General features: G+C 37.6%; 2 protein-coding genes across 2 annotated transcripts; one reads left to right on the forward strand and one right to left on the reverse strand.

The window, feature by feature from the left end:
- Positions 1 to 13155: 13155 nt before the first annotated feature.
- LOC109059871 (N-terminal kinase-like protein) lies at positions 13156 to 20974 on the forward strand. The gene is given in 20 exon segments (XM_042738786.1): positions 13156 to 13367; positions 14186 to 14321; positions 14602 to 14724; positions 14816 to 14980; positions 14982 to 15037; positions 15198 to 15288; positions 15416 to 15433; positions 15435 to 15587; positions 15994 to 16152; positions 16239 to 16346; positions 16496 to 16609; positions 16741 to 16877; positions 16967 to 17174; positions 17279 to 17354; positions 17478 to 17700; positions 18700 to 18799; positions 18938 to 19015; positions 19363 to 19704; positions 19839 to 19913; positions 20056 to 20974. Coding segments are annotated over 20 exon segments (2604 nt in total). The 5' UTR covers positions 13156 to 13254; the 3' UTR covers positions 20185 to 20974.
- Positions 20975 to 21877: 903 nt separating this feature from the next.
- LOC109059870 (phospholipase A and acyltransferase 3-like) lies at positions 21878 to 24109 on the reverse strand. The gene is made up of 5 exons (XM_019077041.2): positions 23951 to 24109; positions 23580 to 23635; positions 22997 to 23093; positions 22636 to 22904; positions 21878 to 22433 (listed from the first exon to the last, which is right to left on the reverse strand). The coding sequence occupies exons 2-5, from the start codon at positions 23592 to 23594 to the stop codon at positions 22308 to 22310; spliced, it is 507 nt and encodes a 168-aa protein (XP_018932586.2). The 5' UTR covers positions 23595 to 23635; positions 23951 to 24109; the 3' UTR covers positions 21878 to 22307.
- Positions 24110 to 24365: the final 256 nt, after the last annotated feature.

Below are 24365 nucleotides of genomic sequence, written 5' to 3' on the forward strand. Positions count from 1 at the left end.
TTCGGTGAAAGGACATTGCATTATATGGTATCTGGGTTACATACAAAAAATGGTGTGAATGAAATTCACAAGTCTACTCAGTTATATCACAATGGATTTATTGGAAGACATTAATATTCGAAAGCATATAAATTGTTTCTTTTCATATGGCATTCTTGTCACATACTATCACCTATTTACAAACAATATATTTTGCTTTATAATGCCTAAGTGTAATTGGCATGGACATTTTGTTAAAAACTTTATTATTGTGCATTCTTTTTATGACTTCAGAAATCCAATCATCATCGAAAAGGTGATAAAACATTAAAAACCTCCAGCACATGCACCAACTACCCATAAAACATTAGGCCTATATGCATCAGTCAACTTCCATTTCTCATGCTCATGTTCAAAACACATGGAATCTGATAAATAAAGACTAAATAAAAAATTAAGACTAATATATTATTTCACTAGCTTGGTTTTCATTCAGTTGGGAAGGTTACTTTGGAAATGTATAGTAATAGGTTACAGATTGCAAGATAAACTGTTTAAAATGTAATAAGTAGTGTAACTATTTCAGTTACTTTATTAAAGTAATGTAACTGATTACATTTGATTACTTTTACATTACTTTTCTAAATTTAAAATTTATTCAACTGTTAATCATTTTCAAACATGTAAACCAGACAGCGTTAACCTTAGTGTGTACTGATCAACACTGATTACTGTCAGACTTTCAAAATCCTTCATCGCTGGAATTAAGATTATAATAATTTAATTTTAAAGCACAGCTACCAAATCAGGCCCTCTATTTACTCTGAGATCATTCTGAGCTTAAATACAAATTTAAAACCTTAACAAGAAATAGTTTAGTAGATATGGTAGCCTACTGTTTTTGAAATCAAATATTTGCATAGTTATGACTGGAAACACTGGCCTTTAACAATGCCTTAAAAACAGTTCATCTTTAGTAATACATACACATAAACCAAAATAGAAAATAAAACTGTTATCAAGTAAGCATGTTTCCTAAAGTCCTGAAACATTGGTGTCTCATATATTAGAGCAGTCAATGCAATTTATGAAAGAAGTCAATTCAATCTGGGTTACTGTGAAAAAAAATCAGATTTGTAATTGTTAACATTTTCATAAGTAACTGTTATGTAATTAGGTCTACACAGGTTTTCTAAATAACTGTAACTGATTACAATTACATTTATTTTGTAATTAAATTACGTAATTTAGTTATATGTAACTAGTTACTCCCCACCACTGAGGACTGATAGGATTTAGGCTATTCATGGGCAAATGGACTTTACTTTAAGAATGTTATGTGATTAATGTGTGACTGATGCCATCTAGTGGCAACTTTAAAATTAAAACCCAGTCCCAAAATATGCAGGTCTTTCCACACGTTTCCACATTCGTCACATTAAGAGCTTTATTTTATTTTAAATAAATAAATAACACATCGTGTTGTGACGCAAAATGGCAAGATGAAGTACAATAAAACGAGACCATGATATATTAGCAGTGGGTCGGAGAGTTACTGTATGATGATGACGAATCTGCGAAAGTGACGCACAAATGACGACAGCTGCCAAGAATAATAAATCAATGCATTGCATTCGTCTTTAAGAATGAAAAACAAGTTGTATCATCTACATCAATTTGGGAGATTAAATAATGTCTCTTAACTTTGATGATCACTAAAACTTAATCCCAAAATGATTGTTCATTTAGCGCAGTAATATAAAACCGTGTAACAGATTAATTGTTTACCAAATGAGCACTGAAAGCATTCGTCACTAAACAGGTTTCTACTGGCCCATGACGAATGTTAAGACATAAACAGGCAATCTACTGGTATTTCGTGTTTTTTAAGTGTGTTTGTGTTGCCCATCCCCCTTCCCTTCACCCTGTCCTCACACAAACACCAGAGACGTGTTCGAGCCCTCGTTTGCCCCGCACCCTCTTTCAGTGTGATACAGACACGATTACACTGTCTGAATTCAGTTTAAATGTGTCTTTATTCATTTTTATCGGAAGCGGTTTACAAGTGAGTAAAAAATAACGTTACGGCACACTTTTAGACACACAGCCTAAATACATGACTAGATCCAAACAAAAACATTGGTCAGAATCTCTTGATTTATTATGATGGGTCGTTTATTAAACCTTCTGAAGTATAATGTATGTCTTGACCTCCAAAAAAAAGCTTGAATATTTTCGCATAACTTTCCATCTGGATTAAACTAGAACATTCTAGCAAATAGTTGATCATCTTTTTAAGCCCAAGAATGTTATACGCATGCGCATTGGGGCACTGCAGTAAAAAGAAAAGAAGATCCGTGCACTAAAACCGGTTTGAGCCGGATTGAAAGAGGGCTTGTGTCACTCATGTTGTATTCCTCCGCACTGCGCTTCTGACGTAACTGTTGTTGTTTGAAAAGTTGGTTTGTGTTGAATTACCCTGAGTTTCTGGGCAGCTGTGGCCTTAATCTTATAGAAATGGAAAGCGTGTACTGTGGGGGAATTCCTTTTAGAAAATTTCCAATATTTCGTGCTTTAGAATTTGGTGAACTTTTGCTTTCTAGTTCGACTTTCTGTCTTACATGAGGTGTTTACACAACGTTTTAATACACAATCTATAATGAAACCATGATATTTTGTTTTGGATTACACATTTTCACCTATAACAATATTCATGAATGTTCATAGCAACATATATTGTCTGGTCTGTATGACTCTGAAACATTAAAAAAAACTCTTTTGAGAGGAACTATTTTTCATCACACGGCGGAAGGAACTGAAACCGACCGCCTCACAGCGGTCTATAAAACCCGAGGCCACAGCGAAACGCGTCACGACGGGCTGAGGCGCTGAGAAAGGCAGGGAGGTTTCGTGGAGCTGGTGATGTCATTTCGTATTATCTTATTTTACTTTTTGACGATAAGTTAGAGGCACTGTCCTTTGTCAACTTTTTTCGCCTTTATGCTTATACCTTGTTGCAGTTGACTACATTGAGGCTTTCTAGTAATAACGTTTGGCGTGAAGAAGATTTGATAAGTGCTTTTTTTTTGAAGAAACAATTGACTTTAACGTTAGGCTGTTTCTAATAGAAAAGACAAACTATGAAATAAGCAATTTATGAAACGGAGTATCTAACTGAACGTTATCGCTTATTTTACCAAGTTAGCTAACGTTAATGTTTTACTAGCTGGCTAAAGCAAAGCGCTGCTATGACCATGTTATCTTATTTTATTAAGCTAGTTTTAAGTATATTCCTCTATCAACGAGGTTTAGGAAGGGACTTGACTTAAAAAAACTCGTTTTTCTTCAAAATTTGCTTTCTCATTCTCAGCGTTAGCAACGTTAACAAAATGGCGGTCGCGACGACACGCAGATATATGATGACTAGACTGACGTCACAGAAGATTTTCTTAAAAACAAACAGACTTGCCTTTTGTCTGAAAACCGTAACGGCTTACCGCGAAGATAAACTAAAAAAAATATATATAGTTTCTACTTATTTTTTTGAAGCCTTTAAAAAAAGAGAGCCAGTTTTGTTGTCTTTTATTAGGAAGAAATTTTTAAACCTCAAGCGAGTTATTACCGCCAAGATAAACCGAAAATTAGTCGGTAATTGTGTTTTCTTTTTTTTTTGTTTTTTTTTTTAAATGGAGAAGCCCGTCTTGTTGCCTTTTTATTAGGAAGAAATTGAACATTAAGTGAGTTTATAGTTGGGAACATATAGATGACGATTATAGTCGCAGTCAACTTGTTTTAGAAATTTTTTTTTTTTTTTCTTCCATAAAACCAATATTTCGAGCATCTATTTATAAGCCTCGAAGCGTTTTAATCAGCTACGATGACGCACTTTTGAGTGCTTGACCAACCCACACAAGTGATCGCTTTTATGGACTGAGTCACATGTTGCGCAACAGCTGTGAAATAGGAGCATAGCTTGTTTTTCATGATCCAAAAATATCAGCAGAAGACTGAAGTACGGAGGAAAGTTGAAATGGACTGAGTTAATCTTATTCAGTAACGACCTAGCGCTTAGATGACAACGGATGGAAGAAAAGATCTACAGCAGAGGCCAGGACCAGGGAGAATCAAGACCAGATGGCGAGCCAGGCAGGACCAGAGAGGAACCAGGGGAGGATCAGAGGGCACAGAGCAGGGCGAGGAGCAGCAGTATCCAGAGGGGGAGCCAGAGCCACAGGGCAGAGTAGCGTCAGGACAACTTTCGCCACCAGAGGGAGCTCAGCTGGTCTAGATCAGAGCAAGCCAAAGATGAATGTCCCAACAGCTGCAGAGAAAGAAAGAGGGCTCACGAGCAGAGAGTATCAGGGGTCTTCACCATATCAGAGTCATGAAGGGGGCATTTGGTTTGTATGGGTAGAGGTATCCTGTGTAATTCTGAAGTCATGTCAGTAGTTTGCATTCCAGAACACTTTTGCTCGCGAAGTTCTGTTCTTTCCTTTTCAGGCGTGGTGAGTGACAATGTTTGAAATTCCGATGTGTCGTCTATCCTGTTGTTGGCCAAGAATGGCGTTAGTGTGCTGTGGAGATGACCGTCCTTAATCGACCACGCCTCCGCTGCGTTTTGGTTCTAGGCCCGTGGAAAAGTCGTCCCCATATCCGCTTAAATCCATTAGGTCTGTCCTGAGAAGCAATCCACATGCGAAGGGTTTTTCGGAGTTGAAGTTCCTCTGCGTCTGTCCCTACACGACACAACTACCTCTACTGCACCCCCACTGCGTCAGTCCGACATATGATGCCAGGGCAGCTGTGTATTGCCTGCCGGTAAAAATTTTGACGAGTTCATGCATGAATTTAAATTTTAAATTGAAGCAACTGCTTTTATTTATAAAAAAAAAAGCGAGAAACGCAATATTTTTTGTAAAAGTATTAACACAGATTTTGCAAATGCAGTTTCTGAATAGTGTTATGTTATTGCACAGTGTTTTGGGGGTTTGGGAGGGGCAAATGCGTTTCTCGAGTTCTCTTTCCCACAGGCCCTGGTCACATTAGAGGCGATAGAACCAAAAGGGATTCCAGGATGTTGTGTGGACCCTTTTAGAGTCAAATTGTTGACTGCTCTGTAACGATTCTTACAAAGCTACAAGGAAAGCCTCTACTTTGATGGGATTTAGGAAGGTACCTCATTGAATTTAAGTCGTGTTTGGAATTGTGAACCATATACTTGCAAACACATTTTCCAGTATTGAATGTTGGGGATTGTCATGGGCATCGGGGGTGGTGGGGGTGTTGTGTGTTGTTAAAATATTTTCCTAGACTTTGCAGCTTGTGAAAGCGGCTTTATTTAAGGGGTGGCAGTGGCTTGAATAGCGCTGTATGGGGGAAGGAACCACCAGTGTGTCTGCCAGTGGATGAGTGGCCCTGTTACAAGCCTTCCATGGCAGCTAGACCAGCGTTTACATCTTTGGTAACGCGGCATGGGATCAAACGCTTCACCACACATTATGGCAACACACATTATGGCATTCTTTTGTCTCATAATTGAATGGTATATCGATATTGGTTGTGTATTGATATTGTGCTATGGGGTTTGTGGATCTGGGGGGGGATTGCTTTAATTTTTACTCTTACAGATTGAAACAAACCCTCAAAGAACAAAGCTGGTGGTCCAACCAATATCTGCTCCCCTCCCCCACTTAAGGAGCAAAGCTTCTTCAATAGAGGCCAAGATGCTTTTTAGGTTTTCTAATGGCAAGTAATTGGGTATTCATGTAAATGACTTCACTTGCTTTTGTCTGTCATTGTATTGTACTTGGATACAACTTGATGGCTAAGTGTCTAAGCAGTAATTGTATTAGTTGCTTATTGTTTGGTTACGTTTTTGTATTTTAAAGAGTGGGGATGTGTGTAGGCTTTCTTTTCCTCCCCCTTTGCATTTTCAGTGTGCCGTGTCCCTGAATGCTTTCAACTGAAGATGTCCTCCTAACATTGTATGTAAAGATTTGCTTTCACATCAATCAACTTCAGCCTCTTTTGGTCACGTAAGGTCACTAAGCAAGCCCATTTGTTCCTAACCTTTTTCCATTAATAGTCTGTTATAATTGTAAGCTGTGTGGTTGAGCACTTATTACAAATTAGCTTTTGTAATTTGTATGCAAGTGTACATTCTGTAATTGTTCCCATTTTCAGTTAATAAATGCATAGCTTGTTGTGATTGAAATTTTGGTATGCATTTTGTTTCTTGGGGTATGTGTGGGGCTTTCTTGGGTATTTCTCTGCTTTTTCAGGTGTGAGTGTAAAGCTTGGCGCTTTTTGTAGAGCTTGGATGCCAGGGCTTGATGTCAACTGTTCAAGTTGGAGAGGCAGATCAGTCCAGTCCTACAACTGCTCAGGTCAAGGGAAGAAAGGCAAAATATAAATTTAACCTGAAGATATGCATTAAATTGTAGTCTCTTTGGCTATAAGCCTCCCCTTTTATCTGGATCTTGTCTTTTTTTTTATTTATTATATTTATATTGGGTTTTGTAAGGGTGGGCATAGGGGTCTGTCTCTTTGCCACTTTTGGTCTTGCAGAGTCTTACAAAGCCTCGTGAAGAATGCCACCTCTCTGAAGTTATGACCCAGTTCCACCGAATTCTCCGGCAGGCAGAACAATTCATTGTGCTACAGTAAACTTTAAACTGTACTATGCTTTTTAAATATTAATTACCCAGCCACTGCTCTGCGCAACTGTGCAGGGTAGAAAAAAGTTGCTTTACAAATGTATAGTAATGGTCTGTTCCACTGTTGCACAAATGTGCTCCAGACTCCAAATTAAGAGTGGCTGGGAAAAGCTGCGCAACTGTGCAGCTTTATTTGGAACTGTTTGTACAACCGAAAGCTATCTGGGAAAGATGTGTTTGGGGTGGAGAGGGCTTTGCACTTTTCTCTTTTCTGCAGAAATTTCATCAGCCAGCTGTGTGGTGAAAGTTACATGATGTCGTCCTGTGGAGTCTAGTTACAAGGTGTCTGAATCTTTAAACTTGAGTGTAGAATCTTCACGTAACATTATGTAACATCAGTCACTAATGCTTCAGAAGCTACGATCCATTTTTTTTTCTTAACTCCTTAATTGAGTCATACATTTAGTATTGCAGTTGGTGTGGTGGAAGTGTTTGTGTGTGTGTGTGTAGAAGCTCTGTTTCAGATTACCCGTCTGTCTCCCTGCCTTCTCAACTGCATCCGAATGCAATGCTGTCTGTGAGAGCAGTTGCCCTGGTGAATGTCTTCACTTGAATGGCGATCGAATCCCCCTACCATGCACTTGAGAGCTTAGTCCAAACCTCGGAAGTCCTTCGCTGAAGTTCTTCTGTTTCTGCGCGTCTTTTTTTTTTTTTTTTTTTTTTTTTTTTTTTCTCTTTCTCCAATTCTTCATTTTTCTTAGGTCAATTTCACTTAGGGAGCAAATTTGTCTTGTCGTCTGGGAGACCCCTAACCGCCTGATGAAACATCAATTCGCTCTGATCAACCTCATTCGTCACTTTGCTAATTGAGCATCGCTCTGCTTCTATCTGCTGAGTTAAGTACATGTAGTTAACTTTAATCTTGTGTATGGGTAAAACAAGCACTCACCTTTACATAAGTATGCATGCACATAACAATTGCACTAAAATTTCAATCAAATCCAATGTCAGTGTTTGGAATTTGGTAGCTTTGGGGGGGAGGGGTGGGGCAACACTTTCTCTCTTTTCAGGTATGCTGTTGTGATCCTTCTAAAATTGAGACTGAGCCGTAACATGGGAGTGGACGGATGTGCTTGCTTCGATGCAGTTGCGTTAATTTATATCTGAAATGGTTTGTAAATTGATAAATTTAATTGGGATGGGGAGGGAGGGGGGGATGTGGGCTTGTAAACTTTTGCTCTTTTCCATTGCAGCTGTAGACTTGCTAATTCTTTTACTCTGAAGAATTGGGTGTAAAGCGTCACTGGCTGGAGATAAGTTTTACGTGCACTTTTGCCTCTTAAAATTATGAAAATAGTTCGGAGGGGGTGGGGGGGTGGAAAAACCCTGCAAGCATTTGTCTAGTTCCAGGAACGGTGATTTACAAAGGCAGGATTTTGTTCTGGCCGTGTTGGTGGGATTTCGAGACCTGGACCACTGTTTGGTGGTAAATTACATTTCTATTACACTGGTTTTTGACACTTGGGGGTGGGGGGGCTCTAAACTCTTCTCTTTGTGTTTCAGCTTTTAAATAGGAACAAGTCATACCTGAATGTGAAGTGCAGCCTTGTTCAAGACCTCACTGGTCCTGATTTGATCTTCCAAAGTTAAAGCATATGAAAATTTGACCATTACTTCTGCAGTAGCAATGGCGTTTTGAAGAGTATTGGGGGGGATCTGCAGTCTTTGTAGTTTCAGGCTAAAGAAGAGCCATAGAAGACCAGAGTATTGTAGAGCAGCGGGTTTGAGGTTTTTCTTTTCCTGAGGGAACAGTCTTAGGATTGTTCCTTCAGGTTTTGCTTTTAACCTCATAAGAAAAAAAAAAGCAAAAGACTCCGGTGGAGGCACTCCTGATTTTCAGGACGGGGTTCAATTCCCTGCGGCGTCTTTGCTTTCTAACATCTGCTCAAATGATACTTTAAGTGTACCTTAAGTTTAGTCATTTACTTTCCATTTATTTTATTTTTGTTTTGATTTGTACTTGATTACATAAATTGACTTAAATTTGTTTTATACTTGTGAAAATTAAAATTTTGCTAACGGCCTAATCTTGTAACCTTTAACTTTGTGCATGTTCATATGATCCCAATTCATTGCTTGCTAAATTAATTTAAATTGAAAACAAGTTATCAAATGCAGCTTAACAATATTAGGTGTTTCTGAAATCCTGCATTAAATTGTTTACAGCAACTAGAATTGTCTACGTACCTCATTAGTTGTGGGATGTAACTGGAAGGGTGTTTTCTCTGCCAGCAGGGTATTGCTGGCTCATTGAGTAACTGCACACATTATTATGACCTGACAAGTTTTCAAATGGTCCACTGCGTTGGCATCACGTTGCTAAAGTCTCAAAACTAATCCTTCATCTGTGTAAGGTTTCACTTAGGATTAACAAATGCTTTGGGTGAGTTTGTTTTATGCCACATGTTCTTTAAATGTATAAATTAAAAAAATGTAACTATTGCAGAGGAAATTGAATTTTAATCGTCACACCATTGGTCGTATCATTCAGTGGCCTGTAATTTCCTTTTTAGCCAAAGTTGATACAATTGAGTTTTTATAGTAAATGGTAGTGTTTAAAAGTAACAAACTTTGTACAAAATGTGTCTGACACATGACGGCCTGCCCCAACATTACAGGGCAAGTGAAAACAACGTTAGTACTTGATTAAGGGGAAATTGGATATTTGAGCAATTTCATTGCAATTTAAAAAGGAAGATGTCAAAATCTGAGAACTCAATTGGCCAGGGTATTTGTATTATATCAGGGTACTGATATACCCAGGGTATCTTTTCCTCTGAAAACATTACACCCCTTTGTTTTTTGTAATTTTATTTTTGTATAGTTGACTTGTCTGAATACCAATGTGGTTTTGTGTTCACTTGTTTACCCAAAAGCTTTAGTGAAAATCAAAGTGGCGAAACTATGATGGGTATTTTAGTTTAAAGGATAGAATTCACAAAAAAAATTCAATTCAAGAGAGGAAACCATTACACACACACACAAAAATCACTGCTAAAGAAAAAGTGGTGAAATGGCACTCTTGGCTCAAATAACCTTGTAGTTATACTGAGATATAAGCCTTGTGGCAACTAGCCCAGGGGCTTGATTCATAAAACAAGTTTACTAGATAAGCCAGGTGTATTTCAGTTAGTCTGAATTTTCAGTTGATTTGGGTCAAAATAAGTCAGAATAACTGAAATAATCCTGGCTTATTTGGTAAACTTGTTTTATGAAACAGGCCCTGGGTGTCCCCCATGTGGAGAGCAAACTTTAATGAAATTCATAGCAATAATAACACTTAGCCTACAATATAAAGTAACATACAGTCATGGTCAGAATTGTTGGTACCCCTTGGTAAATATGATATAAAAAAGGCTGTGAAAATTAATCTGCATTGTTTACTCATTTGATCTTTCCTTAATTTTTTTTTTTAAATCTAAGCGCCAAAGTAAAAATAAAAGGGGGGAAAATCACATTGTGAAATAAATAATTTTCATTAATACACAACTATACCCTTACGTGTACAATATCTTTAAAGTATATGTCCAGTCATATTTACATATGACTTTTTGTTTTTATTTTTTTATCACCAGGGTGACTAGGAACATGAAATTATCCAACCATGACTTTTCTATTTCACAGGAGTATAAATATGAGGTAATACAAAGGCCAAATTATTAAGCTTCACAAATTAGAAAGTGGCTGTAAGAAAATAGCTAAAGCATTGAAAATCCCCATTTACACCACCAGGGCAATAATTAAGAATTTCCAATCAACAATTACAACATTACAAATCTGCCTGGAAGAGGACGCATGTCTATATTGTCTTAATACAAGGCGAGGAGGAGAGTTTGAGTGTCCAAGCTCCAAAGATCACAGCTGGAATTGCAGAAAATAGTTGAGTCTGGGTTGGTAAGCCTCAAAAAAAAAAAATAATAATAATTCAAACAGCACCTACATCATCACAATTTGTTTGGGAGGGTTTCAAGAAAAAAAAAAAAAAAAAAAACAGTAAAAAAAAGCTATCAATCAAATATAAATTAAAAAAAATATCCCAACATATAAACTGTTGGAAATTTATGGAGGTTTATATTGTAATATAATATTGTAGTTTTTTAGCAGCAAACACTCAAGATGGGTTTGGTGCACACAGGAGTAAAAACGTACCCCATGTGTACAATGAAATATACTTCTGTGTCTTTAATGTTGTGGGACTATGTTTCTGCCAGAGGTCCTTAATACCAACAGACAAAATAAATAAATAAAAACTTGCTGTTAATGCTAGAAATCTTATAATGAGCCAAGGTTGGGTCAATGATCCAAAAACAAACATAAAATAATTATATATACATTATAATAATAATTAATAAAAGTCTCCTGACCTGAACCCAGTGTTGGGAAGGTTACTTTGGAAATGTAATAGGTTACAGATTACAAATTACCCTATTTCAAATGTAATAGAAGTGTCACTTTTTCAATAACTTTATTAAAGTAATGTAACTGATTACTTTTTGATTACTTCTCTACATTTCTAATGAATGTTGATTTTCAAGTGTTAATCGTTTTCAAACATTTACACCATGCAGTGTTAACCTTACAGTAGTGCTCAACACTGTCAGACTTTCAAAATCCTTCATCACTTGAATTAAGATGATCAAATTTGAACACATCCACCACAAAATCAGACTTTAGTACTGCCTTTTACTTTGAGATCGATCTGAAGTTCAATGCAGATTTAGAATCATAAGAAATAGTTTACTGATACTGTTTTTGAAACCAAATCTTTGCATAACTACAGGTAACAATGGATTGAAAAAAAAAGTTAATTAAAAAATAATAATAAATAAAAGCATATACATCATCTCAAATACGGTTATCTAATAAGCATGTGTCCTATTCTGTGTACTAAACTCCTGAAACTCTTTTTGAAACATTGCTCTCTCTTTGTATATATGATAGTTTTCTCAAAATAAGTAAAATGCTCATGAAGTGACTCAGAGCAGTTCTAGAGATTGTTTATGTGTTCATGTACTCATATATTGAGGCGGCAGAGGCTGAAAACACAGCGAGCTTCAGTAGGCCTATGTGTAGTAAATGAAACCGCATGTCTGTGCTATTCATTTCCACGAGGGGTGGACTGGGAAATAATTCCAGACCAGGAAATCCCAAACTCATACAAACAAATCCTGAAACATGGACAACTCTATTTTTTGTATGGACCTGACATAAAAAAGGGTTTAAATCAGGGATCACCAAACTTGGTCCTGTGGGCCAGAGTCCTGCAGAGTTTAGCTCCAACCCTAATCAAACACACCTGAACCAGCTAATCAAGCTCTTACTAGGCATACTAGAAACATCCAGTCAGGTGTGTTGAGGCAAGTTGGAGCTAAACTCTGCAGGACACCGGCCCTCCAGGACCGAGTTTGGGTGACCCCTGGTTTTAAATCTTTAGGTTGGGTACATGCAAAATAAAAGTTCTCTCCTGAACTGTACCTTCACTTCAATTTTTCTTTTCAGTCTCTTTATTTTGCCCTGATATCTATTTCTCTCATGACTTTAATACTCAAGATTTAACAAAACTATACTTTCTAAATCGCCTACATATCAAATTAGTACATCACTACAAATATCTTTATAGAAAAATCCTAATACTGAACATGAGTCACGTTTTTCCCTTACAAAAATTAACCATGCTTTTATTAAAGTAAAAGTACAATAACCTTTTTTTTTTTTGGGCAAATGGATTACCATTTGTATTTATTTTTAAATAAATTAATTTGTGGTTACCATGGTTTAAACAATAGTAACCTTTGTCTTTGGATTTATAGTAAAATCATGTTCATTTTCGGTAAGGGTTGTGTCGTTTGTCTGCCCTAGCTCCCCCTAAACCTATTAAAAAATATTATTATTTGCTGCTAAATTACCACGGTAACATTACAATAGATAATAATGATGTCGTCCTTTACACAGTATTTTGAGATATGGTGAGCAATGGGCTGCTGCTGCTTGACTAAGTACAAGAATAATATTAAAATAGCGGGCCAAATCGGCTGCCAAACTGATTACAGTTACATTTATTTTGTAATTAAATTACGTAACGCCGTTACATGTAACTAGTTACTCCCCACCACTGCCTGAACCCTAAAGAAAACGAGTGTGGTGAACTGAAGAGAAGAAGCACCAGCACGGAGCTGGGAATCTGAAGGGTCTGGAGAGATTCTGGATGAAGGAATGGTCTCTGATCTCTATCAGGTGTTCTCCAAACGTGTCAAGCATTATAGGTGAAGACTCAGAGCTGCTTTCTTGGCAAAGGATGATGCAAAAAGTATTAAATAATAGATTACCATTAATTGTGGCCAACGTGTGTATCAGAGAAAAAACATTTATTTCATAATGAGATTTCCCCCCATTTTGAATTGAACAATGAATAAACTAACCTCCAAACAGGATCAAGTGGACTCAGAGTGTGTGCGTGCGCGCGTGCGTCACGTGGCCTGATGGTCGCGGAGCAGCTGCGCCCTCTGTTGGCTCTCTGTCAGTCCTACAGAAACAGTGTAGGCTGGTTTGACGGGGAAGGATGTGGTCCTTTTTCGCACGGGATCCTATCAAAGACTTCAACTATGAGATTTTACCCGAAAACCAAGAAAAGTCAGGCATATGGACCCTTAGTCGGGGCAAGCGCAAGGTAAAATGACTTGACATATTAATATAAAGCATGTATTGTCGCAGCAGGCCGCTGAAGCCTCGGTCTAAAGTTTAGCTACACCCCGCTTAGCGTTGCGCAGTAAAGCAAATATAAAAAGCTCAAAACACCCTGAAATTCTTTGTAGGATTATATGTTTTAATAGGCATTACTAAATATATTTAGAGGTGCAATATAAGGACCACTTATATAACACAAACTAGGTTTCTTTTGTCATCCTGTCAGCACAGTATACATCGTTCCTGTGGCCACGTCAACAGAAAACCGCAGATACATTAAACGGCTTAATAATGAAAGTACAGTTGTTAGTATTCATTTGTTTATGTGTTTCCTTTTATTTATTTATTTTATTTTGAGTGCTACACTGTCATCGCTCATTGTATTATATGTATGATTGTATTAATTGCTGAGAAAGGTGCAGTGTTTGTATTTACTGTACACGTGTCCTGACAGGCCATATTAATAACTGTATCACATCAACATTCACCAGAATTACCTTTGTCATATCAGTAATTGTATCTTCTAGTTATTTACTAGCAGGCATCAGTAACCATCTATTCATCTCTGTCTGATGATCATCTGATCAGCATTATAATGGCAGGTCAAACATCAGGGAGGCTATTTACTCTAATGTTATTGACTAAAGGCTATATATCAGTGGTTTCATTCATTTCAAGACTAGTCAGTATAATCAGGACATCCTGGTTTTCCAAATCTAATTGCACTAGTGTTCTTGACCAACTATAGATGAATTATAACTTAAGTTAATTTAGTACCCCCCTCTTTCTTTTTTCCCAGACGACACTGGTGAGCCAGTGTCAGTCTTCGTGTATGAGGTTTCTCAAGGAACAGAGGAGCAGACACAGCTGGCTAAAGCAGCTTTCAAACGCACAAAAACTCTCAGACATCCCAACATCTTGTCTTACGTAGATGGGTTGGAGGTAAGGATCCCATGAAATTATGTTGTTTATAAATGTGGTGATGATGAATCATAAGGGGGTTGTTCTCTTGAAGCAATGCTTTTCTTCATCTTGATTATTTAGGTTGAGAGGTGAGCTTTGTGAATGTAACCCCTTTTCAGTTAAATATACTTGAATACCAGAATATAAATATTTTAGTCACTTTTTGTTAGTGTGGGAATTTCGGTCAAGATTTATCCCGATTGCAATTATTAAAAAGCCATTTTCGTGAAAACTCCTGTCTTTTCGTGTTCGGCATTAGACAGAGAAAAGCTTGTACATCGTCACAGAGCCAGTGACGACTCTGGCTGCTCACCTGAAGCTCCAGGCGGAGAAGGGAGGTGCGAGTGATTTAGAGGTGTCATGGGGCCTTCATCAGATTGTCGTAAGTTGAGAAGGCATGGACTAAAATTGAAATGATTGTTCAATCATTAGTTCAGTTACTAAGTTTGCTGTCACTCCTCCTTTCCCATCAGAAAGCACTGAGCTTCTTGGTGAACGATTGCCATCTCAACCATAATAACTTGGGCATGTGGGCTGTCTTTGTGGACCGTGCTGGTGAATGGAAACTTGGAGGGTTGGATCATGTGACCTCAAACCAGGGAGAGTCCACTTCCTTACCACCACCTAAAGTGATCAACCCCCGACTTAGAGAGATATGACCCTCCAGAGAGCCCTGGCGGTGGTGGAGATAAATGGTACAGGCAGGAATCTCTTATTCTCTAGTAGTTCAGCCCATATATTTCATGTAGGTTATTACAATTTTAAATTGACTTGACTTTCAGTCAAGACCTAAAATGTTTAGTATAATGCATATTTAATAAACTATAGCTTTTTGTTGTGTCTGTACCATCTCAGGACAGGGGACGTGTGGCGTCTCGGTTGTCTCATTTGGGAAGTATTTAATGGAAATTTACCACGTGCCTCCTCGTTACGATCTCTCGGCAAGGTACTAGAGCATTTTTGCTTAACTAGTTGTGCAATGACAATTTTCTTCAGTAGTTTTGATTATAACATACAGAATAAAAGCTATTTACACTCGGAGTCTTTCAAATCACTTTCTTTACCTCTTACAGATTCCTAAGCAGTTAGTGCCCGCATTACTGTGAGTTAGTGGGAGCCAACCCAAAGATTCGGCCCAACCCTGCACGTTTCTTACTGAACTGCAGATCTCCTGGAGGCTTCATGAACAACAGCTTTGTGGAGAGCTGTCTGTTTTTGGAAGAGATACAGTATTTAAACAGTTGTGTGTGTGTCTTTTCCTGTGAGCCTGTATTGTGTTGTATTACTCTAGCATTCAAAAGTTTGGTGTTGGTAATTCTAATATGCGGATTTGGGGCTCGAGGCATATATTGTAGCTATATATTATAGCTTTTTTTGGAAACACTTCAGGATTCTTCAATTAATAGAAAGTTTATATATTTGACCAGTATTGTATATTGATGAATATGCTTTGATGAATGAATAATTCAGATGTTATAAATCTTTTATGTAAAATGATAAAACAGTATGTAGAATGATCAGGCTATTTGTGTGGGTTGTGTTTATAGGTTTGTGTTGTTTTTACCTATTTTCAATAATACTGTAACATGATTACCATTAATTTAGGTCAGATAAGTCACATATAAGCTTGTTTGTTTGTGTGTTCCTGTAGATTAAAGAACCTGCAGAGAAGCAGCAGTTTTTCCAGGACCTAAGTGAGAATCTTGACTCTTTTCCTGAAAATTTCTGTAAACATAAAGTGCTGCCTCAGCTACTTACAGCCTTTGAGTTCGGCAATGCAGGCGCTGTCGTCCTCACACCATTATTTAAGGTGATAGACATTTTAGGTATTGCATTATTGCTTAAGCATGTTGTTTAAGTTTCTTTAATGAAGTTTTGATACTTTGTTTGTGTTAGGTAGGGAAGTATTTGTCAGCTGAGGAGTACCAGCAGAAGATCATCCCAGTCATAGTGAAGATGTTCTCCTCTACGGACCGTGCCATGAGGATACGACTGCTACAGCAGGTATATATACATCACTTCATTGCTTCATGTAGCTTTCGTAAGAGTTTTCTACATCATACCAAAGTCTTACCCAAACTCTCTGAGTCTGTCATACACACTGTCTCAGTTCTAAATTTATTCTTTTTTCTATGTGTCTCTCTTTTTACCAGATGGAGCAGTTTATTCAGTATCTGAATGAAGCAGCAGTTAACTCACAGATTTTTCCACATGTGGTTCATGGCTTCACAGACACAAACCCTGCCATCCGAGAGCAGACTGTAAAGGTATTTGTATGCTCCATCTTCTCTCCTTTCCAGTGTTTTGCACCTCAGTGTAACTGATGTTGGCATATTTATACATTTACATTTATAACACTTTTAAATAATGTTTCTTTGAATTTCTTTTTCTCCTGTAGTCCATGTTACTGTTGGCCCCTAAATTAAATGAAACCAATTTAAATCAAGAGCTGATGCGTCACTTTGCACGACTCCAGGCCCGGGACGATCAGGGCCCCATCCGCTGCACCACCACCGTTTGCCTGGGCAAAATTGCCCCTACCTCATGCTGGGGTAACTGCAACTAAAACCCACAATTCTTCCCTTGTTCAGACATATTGTTTTCTCTCAATGACCATCTTTTTTCCCAATGCTTTTTTCTCAGATGCGCCAGCGTGTATTAATCTCTGCATTCTCACGGGCAACTAAAGACCCGTTTCCTGCCTCACGAGCAGCAGGCGTGCTGGGGTTTGCGGCCACCCATCAGTACTATTGTGTGGTAGAAAGCGCCAGTCGTATTCTGCCCACACTGTGCACACTGACTGTGGACCCAGACAAAAACGTCAGAGATCAGGTAAAGAAAACTGTTGTGCACACTGCCACAGTATCTATTTTTATGGTTCTGTGGTTTGGGTGTGTATTCCATCATTTTTAACTTAAGTATTTCTGTTCCTGTAGGCGTTCAAAGCCATAAAAAGTTTCCTCAGTAAGCTGGAGACAGTTTCTGAAGACCCCTCTAAACTAGCTGAAATAGGTATAGTGTTTTTAAAAGCATATTTTGTCCCTTCTCTTAAAGGGATAGTTTACAAAAAAATAATAATAATAATAATAATTCTTCCCAAATGTAAAAAAAATAATGCTAATGGTTCAATCACAGAGAAGGATGTGACTGCATTGGCTCAGACAGGAGGCTCAGCGCGTTGGCCTCAGACATGGGCAGGATGGGCGGTAACAGGGGTCTCATCTCTCACCTCCAAACTCATCCGAAATGCTCCGGCTGGTTCAGAGGCACCACCTGCTGAAAACAGCCCCGTCCCTCAATCTGCTGCTGGACCAGCACCCACAAAATACTGCAAGCAAAGGTGTGCAACAAGACAGAAGCTATGTCTCATGTCAAAGGCTGTGCCCTATGGAGCTCACATTTGTCATATGCAAACATCAAGGATGTCTCATTTAAAAAAAATAAATAAAAAAAATAACCGTTATAAAATTGCCTGTTACTTATAATGAAGCGTAAATGACTGTACTTTCTTTCTTTCTTTGGAATGTAATGGCTATTTTTCCTAAATGAGGCATCCTCAATGACATATGCAGCCAACAAATATGAGTTTTAAGAAGATAAACTATTTTACTACTTGCCCAATTTTTTTTTTTTTTTTTACAAATTTACATTGAAAAAACCCTTTTGATTCATTGAGTTGTGTATTTACATATACAAAAATAACTTTTCATGTAGAGATTTTTAAAGGTGCTGTATGTAAGATTTTGACTCTACTAAAGTATAAAAATACCATAATATGTTTGCAGATATTTAAGAAACATGCTAAGTTAACATACTTGTTTATCTGAAAAACAATGCTACAGTCAGTTATTCTCCTTTAAAAATGTGCATTCTGGCCTGAATGTCAATCTTTGTTTTGGTTTGTGAAACCCGCCCACTGCCAGTTTACCCAATTGTATTTCAGCACCCCGGGTTGCCAGTTGGCGGAAAACAAAGCGTATTTCATTTCATTCATCATCAAGTGCTAGATCCTGTTGGTGTCGTCAATCTGGCAAACTGTGTGTGTGTGTGTCAAGTCTGAGGAAGAGCTGGCGGGTGAAAAAAAAACTCTCCAATATTTTGATTTTGGACTGCAATGCCTAGTTCAACCACTCGGTGTCAATCCTACATGCAGCACCTTTAAAGTATGATTTCAGATTGATTACAGTTATTTTATAATCTAGTTTCAACCTACCAAACAGCTTTAATCTGAAATCTTATTTGATTTTATTTTTTCAAAAAGATAATGAGCAGAAATAAACATTAAAAGGAGTGGCACCAAGATTATAATCTCATCAACTTGCTCTTTTCCTGTTAGGGCCCAGAAATGAGAGCACAGACGTCAGGTGCACCGTGGGATCCAATCAGAGACCTCAAATGAGGAGACAGTGCAGCCAGAAGGGGATCGGTGGGATGATGAGGATTGGGGAAGCCTTGAGGTGAAAGATGGTTATTCAAATTCTGTAAACTCTCTGGTTTTTTTTTTTCAGTGCTTGACATTTTATAGTGTTAAAAGTTCTCTTACACATGAATACTGCGAAATTTGAATATAATTCCTTATATCTGTGCACCCACAGGACCCTGAAAAAGTCCAAACAGATCCAGACGATTGGCGTTCTGATTGGTCTGCAACGTCATCAACAAAGAAAAGCAGTGTAAATGATTTGCATTAGTGTAGCTTATTGAATATAAGATCACTATTCTCCTACTTGATTTGTTCAGTGTTTGCTTTGTGCAAATGTTGAGGATGTATATACAATGTCCATACTTATATTTACTAAATGGAAAAACTTGACAGGTTTTTAACCATATTCGTTCATTCTAAAGTGGTTGTCTGAGATGGGATTTTCAGTATATTTTTAAAAAATATTTAGAGAATATTGTACATGCATTACAATATAATGATCAAATGGGATAATTCTATTCATTCAAATATTACTTCACAAATAAATGAAGTCTTATCCATTAATAAGGCTAATCTACTCTTGTCATGTTTCTATAGGTGGGCCGGAAGTCCTCAGAGGCAGTCAAGAAGCAGAGCTCTGATTGGAGCTCTGGCTGGGATGCAGATGACAGCTGGTCTAATGAGAAAGACGCAGATGGTCAGGGTCAAAGTTCACCTGCTGATGAGGGCTGGGGTAATGACTGGGACGAGGATGGGAGTCTGGCTGAGAGTTTCTCACCAACACCTCGAAGTAAAGCCTCAACCAGAGCTCCAAAGAGTGGCAGAGTAAGCTCTGCTCAGGAAGGGGTACGATTGGCCAGTGATTATAACTGGGATGGAGCGGAAGGAAAATCAGCAACATCTGATCTGTTTTCCAGTGTGTCACAACGAAGTACTACGGTAAGTCTCTGGTAGAGGTATTCCCTTTCATTGTAAATTGCTAAATGTGGCAGAAATCCGTTCTGAATTATAGTTCCCTCCTAGTGTATAACGTTTATGTGTGATGTGTGGTTTTTTTTTTTCTTTGTCCACAGAAGTCTGATGGCTGGGACGCAGACAGTGCTGGAGACTGGGGAACAGAAGAAAACTGGGAGTCACTGGATGGAGAGATCAGGGTCAGAGACTTTTTTTTTTTATTTTATTTTTTCAGTTTATGCACTTAATCCAGCGTATTCCCACACAAGATTCATTGTTGTGTTTTCAGTTAGAGAAAATAGAAAGTGCTTCACAAATAACCATGCTTTCACTCCCTCAGGTTTAAGTAAAGCAGAATTAGCAAAGAAGAAACGAGAAGAGCGGCGGAAGGAGCTGGAGGCCAAACGGGCAGAGCGCAAGGCAGCAAAGGGTCCTCTCAAACTGGGCGCACGCAAACTGGACTGAGCACTGGAGGTACACCATATCACTGACTCTTTGAAGATGAACGGACTGCGAGATTTTAAAGAAACATTCCGTGATGGAGCTCACAGCTGTCTGTACGCTGGGCGACTCGGAAGAACTCAAATTCAGCCGTGTCTGCTGACTGAGGAACACCTAACACACCTTAAACTATGATATTCCTTTCCTCTCCTCACAGTACCATGATTTTTATAATATACAATATCATAGTTTACTGAGTGTGCATGAACTCACTGGTTTGAATATTAGGAGACGAGGATATTTGAATAATATAATCCTATATATCTTTGTATGGATGTACACTGATTATACATTAACTAAGGACCACTTTGAATGTGGTCTTTGAGGACATATGAAAATGGATGATGCAGAGAAACTCAAAATGTTAGCTGTTACTTAATCATGATCCTAAATGCAACAATGCCATTACTAGTGCATGTATAAACACAGATGAACATTTTCAAAACAAAGGATTCCCTTGACCAAAAAACATTGTAATTCATGAAAGGCGTTTTGTTCTTTCTTTGTTTGCCATATGACAGGGTGAGGGTGGATGTGCTTGTTATTTCTGGTTTGTGCCTTCTTTTGCGTTCCAGGTGGGTGGTACTGCTTATGTTGTAAAATAAAGTAATCAACAGATGATTTTAGTTAATGAGACAGTCTGTGAAATCCGGTGCAATATTTTCAGAAGGGGTAATTCATGTACTGTACACACAGATGTAAAAATCCAGCTTCATATGTATTATAATAAAGAGGAGCAGTCTGTCTTTGGAAATGTGCTGTACAGAATCATGTTGCTCAATTGCTATGTTTCGCAGAACTAAGTCCAGCAAATGGTAACAAAGGTCTCACTGAACTGCCAGAAACAGTGTTGCCTTCTAAAAATACATAACAGAAGAAGTGGTGAGATTTATTTTCTACAGTCATCAGAAATCTAGAAATAAAGGAATTTAATATTATAATTCCCAGGCCTAAAAACACTGGTAGAAAATTGAATTAGCTGAATTGTCAATATAAAATCAAAAAGATATTTCTAAAAATCCTTATGTGGGAATGACGAGCGTTGGGCAATGTCATGGAAAGTTATTGGTTGAAATGCATTACTGGCTTATGAACATAACTCGGGAAGAAAGGTTTCTAAAATTCAAAGTACTGGACAGTAAGACTAATGTATTTATTTCAGTCTCATTTCCTTCTCTTTGGCCAGTGCTATATTTGTAAACGTTTAATTAAGGAGTGATGGCAAATCCAACCACCAAAGATGATGTCACAGATTAGAATTGCACAGTACGGTAATTATCTTTCGTTAATGTTTACTTTACTTCATTATGTAGTTGACCCTTGTCTTAATGGATATGAGAATAATCAAAATGATATTTTGTGGTAATCAACATGCCACAAAATGAGTTTAACCTTAACCATTAATGAGAAATTAATTTGACTCCGTAAGATGTATTTAACACAATGTCTCTGATGTTATCAAATTGTTATGCTTCCTGCTTTGCTGTCAGAAGCATTTAGTCCAGCAAATGGTAACAAAGGTCCCATTCAGCTGATGTAAGGCAGGCCAGCTATGCAGAAACCTTCCGATTTTCAGAATTAAATTAAGTAACATCTAAATTAAGTAACAGATATGCTGGTATAGTATAATCACATTAAGAAATAAACAAACACCTAGTACAGTATATGATGTCAAATATTTAATGGCACAAAAATAGCAACAATGCAGTTTATTTTAGAATTTGTTTGGTCAAATATTCAGCTTGCTCTTTTTGATTATATAGATTAAAGTGCTTGAATTGTTAGGAAACCAGTAGAAAGAGAAATGTGTGATATCAAAATTATTTCAATAAAATCTTTCATGCAGAGATTTGTCAGCAGCGAAATGCACCACTGTTAGCAAACCACAGAACAGATGGGGTTTTGTTTGGTTGCTGACAATCACTTATGTTCTGTTTAGGAATATTTCCATTTGTGCTCATAAAACTAAGCCTGCCTAATCAATACATTAAATGTTTTTAATTATTTTCATTAAATGCATTACACATTTTACAGACTTTAAATATCAAAGGTCTCCACAACTGTGCTTTCACTTCATTCCCCAGTTTTTACTGGTTCTGTTTCCGTTTCTGTTTGTCTTTTGAGCTAAATATGGCAGCAGCAGCAGCAAGAACTGCAAAGGTACCTGCTGCAACAAGACCAACTCCAACACCCATCTCCACCGCTTTCCGCACCTATGACAATGTACAGGAAGTATTATATTAATTCACTGTATGAAAAGAAAAGCACCCATCACTGTTGCCTATATCAATATTAAATAGTTTACCATAAAACAGAGCTGCAATACTGTGATTTTCACATTTTTTGGAGAAATTACTGAAAGCACTATTCACTTCTTCACATTATTACACTACTTCTGTGATGTTCAAACTGTACCTGGCGGGACTGTGGTTCTCCGTATCTCAGCTCTGTAACAAAGTGCTCACAGTTCCCTCTAAAGACACAATATGGACGTTCTTGTCCCAAAACACTATGTGCATCCTGAAGAATCTCTCGAACAGGACGTGGCTCATATTTCTCATCCAGAAGATTGTTGATACGGTATTCATCATTGCCAACTACTTCATAAAGTTCTTCTTTCTTCACGGTGGCTTTATCACATAATACTGACATCATACTGTAGGCTCCAGCTTGAGCATGTTCAGCTGTAGAGTAAAGGAAAAATAAAGTCTGAATGTTTCAGATTCAGTGCAAGTGAAGCTCAATAAACATCATTTGAGGCATGTAAAATACTCACAGGGAGGTGCCAGGTGAATCACATAACCTTTACCAACATAAATAACCCAGTGCTGATATGTGCCTCGGAAGATTTCAATAAGGTCTCCAGGCTCCGGCTTTTGATCATACAAGGGACACAATATCAGATGTCATATTTTGTTAAAGAGTCATTTAGACTGACAATAAATATATAATACTGTTTGACTCAAATAACAGATACTATTGCACTTGTGGATAGAAAAGAAAAGAAAAAAAAGTGAAAGTGTGCTTGCTAGAGGTTTTTGAAATTGTGGATAGAAAAGAAAAGAAAAAAAAGTGAAAGTGTGCTTGCTAGAGGTTTGGTTACTTTGCCTAAACGTAAAGACAAATGCTCTTGACATAGCTCTTTCTGTTGGCTATGAAAACAAAATCCTGTCTTATACACTTTTAAACATTCTCTGTAGCTTATAATAAAATTCCCCCATAAGACCTTGAGCAATAAGCATACATAATTACCTAACTGTGCAACAGTACCAAACACTACGATTTCTTCAATAACAATATGATCTATTCGCCATTTACTGTTACATTTCAGCTCGTTTAGATTATTAAAATGCATTTACCTTTGTCTGTGCCATGACAACTTCAAAACACTGTTCTTCTTGTTTTTACTCTAATCCTATGAGAGACACGTAAACAACATTTGTGATCCGGACACAAATTAATCTTTACCGTTACAATATACATGTCGTTTATTTTCATACACAATTACTTTTATATGGCAAAAAATATGCGGCATATTCGGAAAATTACAATAATCGCATTTCTATATAAGTGAACATAATGTTGGCGCATCGGGAAAAAACAAAACATCAGGTTATAGGAACAAGCTGACGTCATGCAAAACAAACAAACTATCCAGGCTTCCGCGGTCTTCATTCCGAAATAGAGATAAGTAAGTAACCCTGTGGTATAACGAAGGAATCATACTTACAAATAATGATGTTTGTCTCGGTGAGCTTTTGCGTCTGAGGCAAAAATAGCATCATAGAGCGAACCTGCTGGTGTGACTGTTGATGTCGACCAATCAGCTGCAGGGTCATTCGGCGCTGATAGAGATCATTGGTGGACGCCCTTAAAGTGATATTGCTGTTTTAATTCATAATATAACAACTTCACTTATGTTTGATCAGTGCCATCAGGACTATTTCCTTTGTACGTTTCAGGAGACTTCTAAGAGCTGGAGTGCATTTAGGGACTGTTTGTCCATTGTTGTACAAACAGTTACAGCAGGCCAATGTCACCGACTTTATAAACTTTAACCTAGAATTTAGAAATATGCATTTGGGTAATTTTGGGACTGATTCCATTTTATGCAGTGTTGTCAAGGACGATGTTGAGCACTAAAT

This window comes from Cyprinus carpio, chromosome B14 (genome assembly GCF_018340385.1).
Source record: "Cyprinus carpio isolate SPL01 chromosome B14, ASM1834038v1, whole genome shotgun sequence".
Taxonomy (NCBI): domain Eukaryota; kingdom Metazoa; phylum Chordata; class Actinopteri; order Cypriniformes; family Cyprinidae; genus Cyprinus; species Cyprinus carpio.

Bases quoted from the DNA above. Each gene is read 5' to 3' on its own strand.
- LOC109059870 (XM_019077041.2), bottom strand. The intron at 22,905-22,996 runs GTGAGTATTTTA...TTTACTCTACAG, and splicing joins GATTCACCTGGCACCTCCCT to CTGAACATGCTCAAGCTGGA. The intron at 22,434-22,635 runs GTACAGTTTGAA...ACATTGTCATAG, and splicing joins GAGAACCACAGTCCCGCCAG to GTGCGGAAAGCGGTGGAGAT.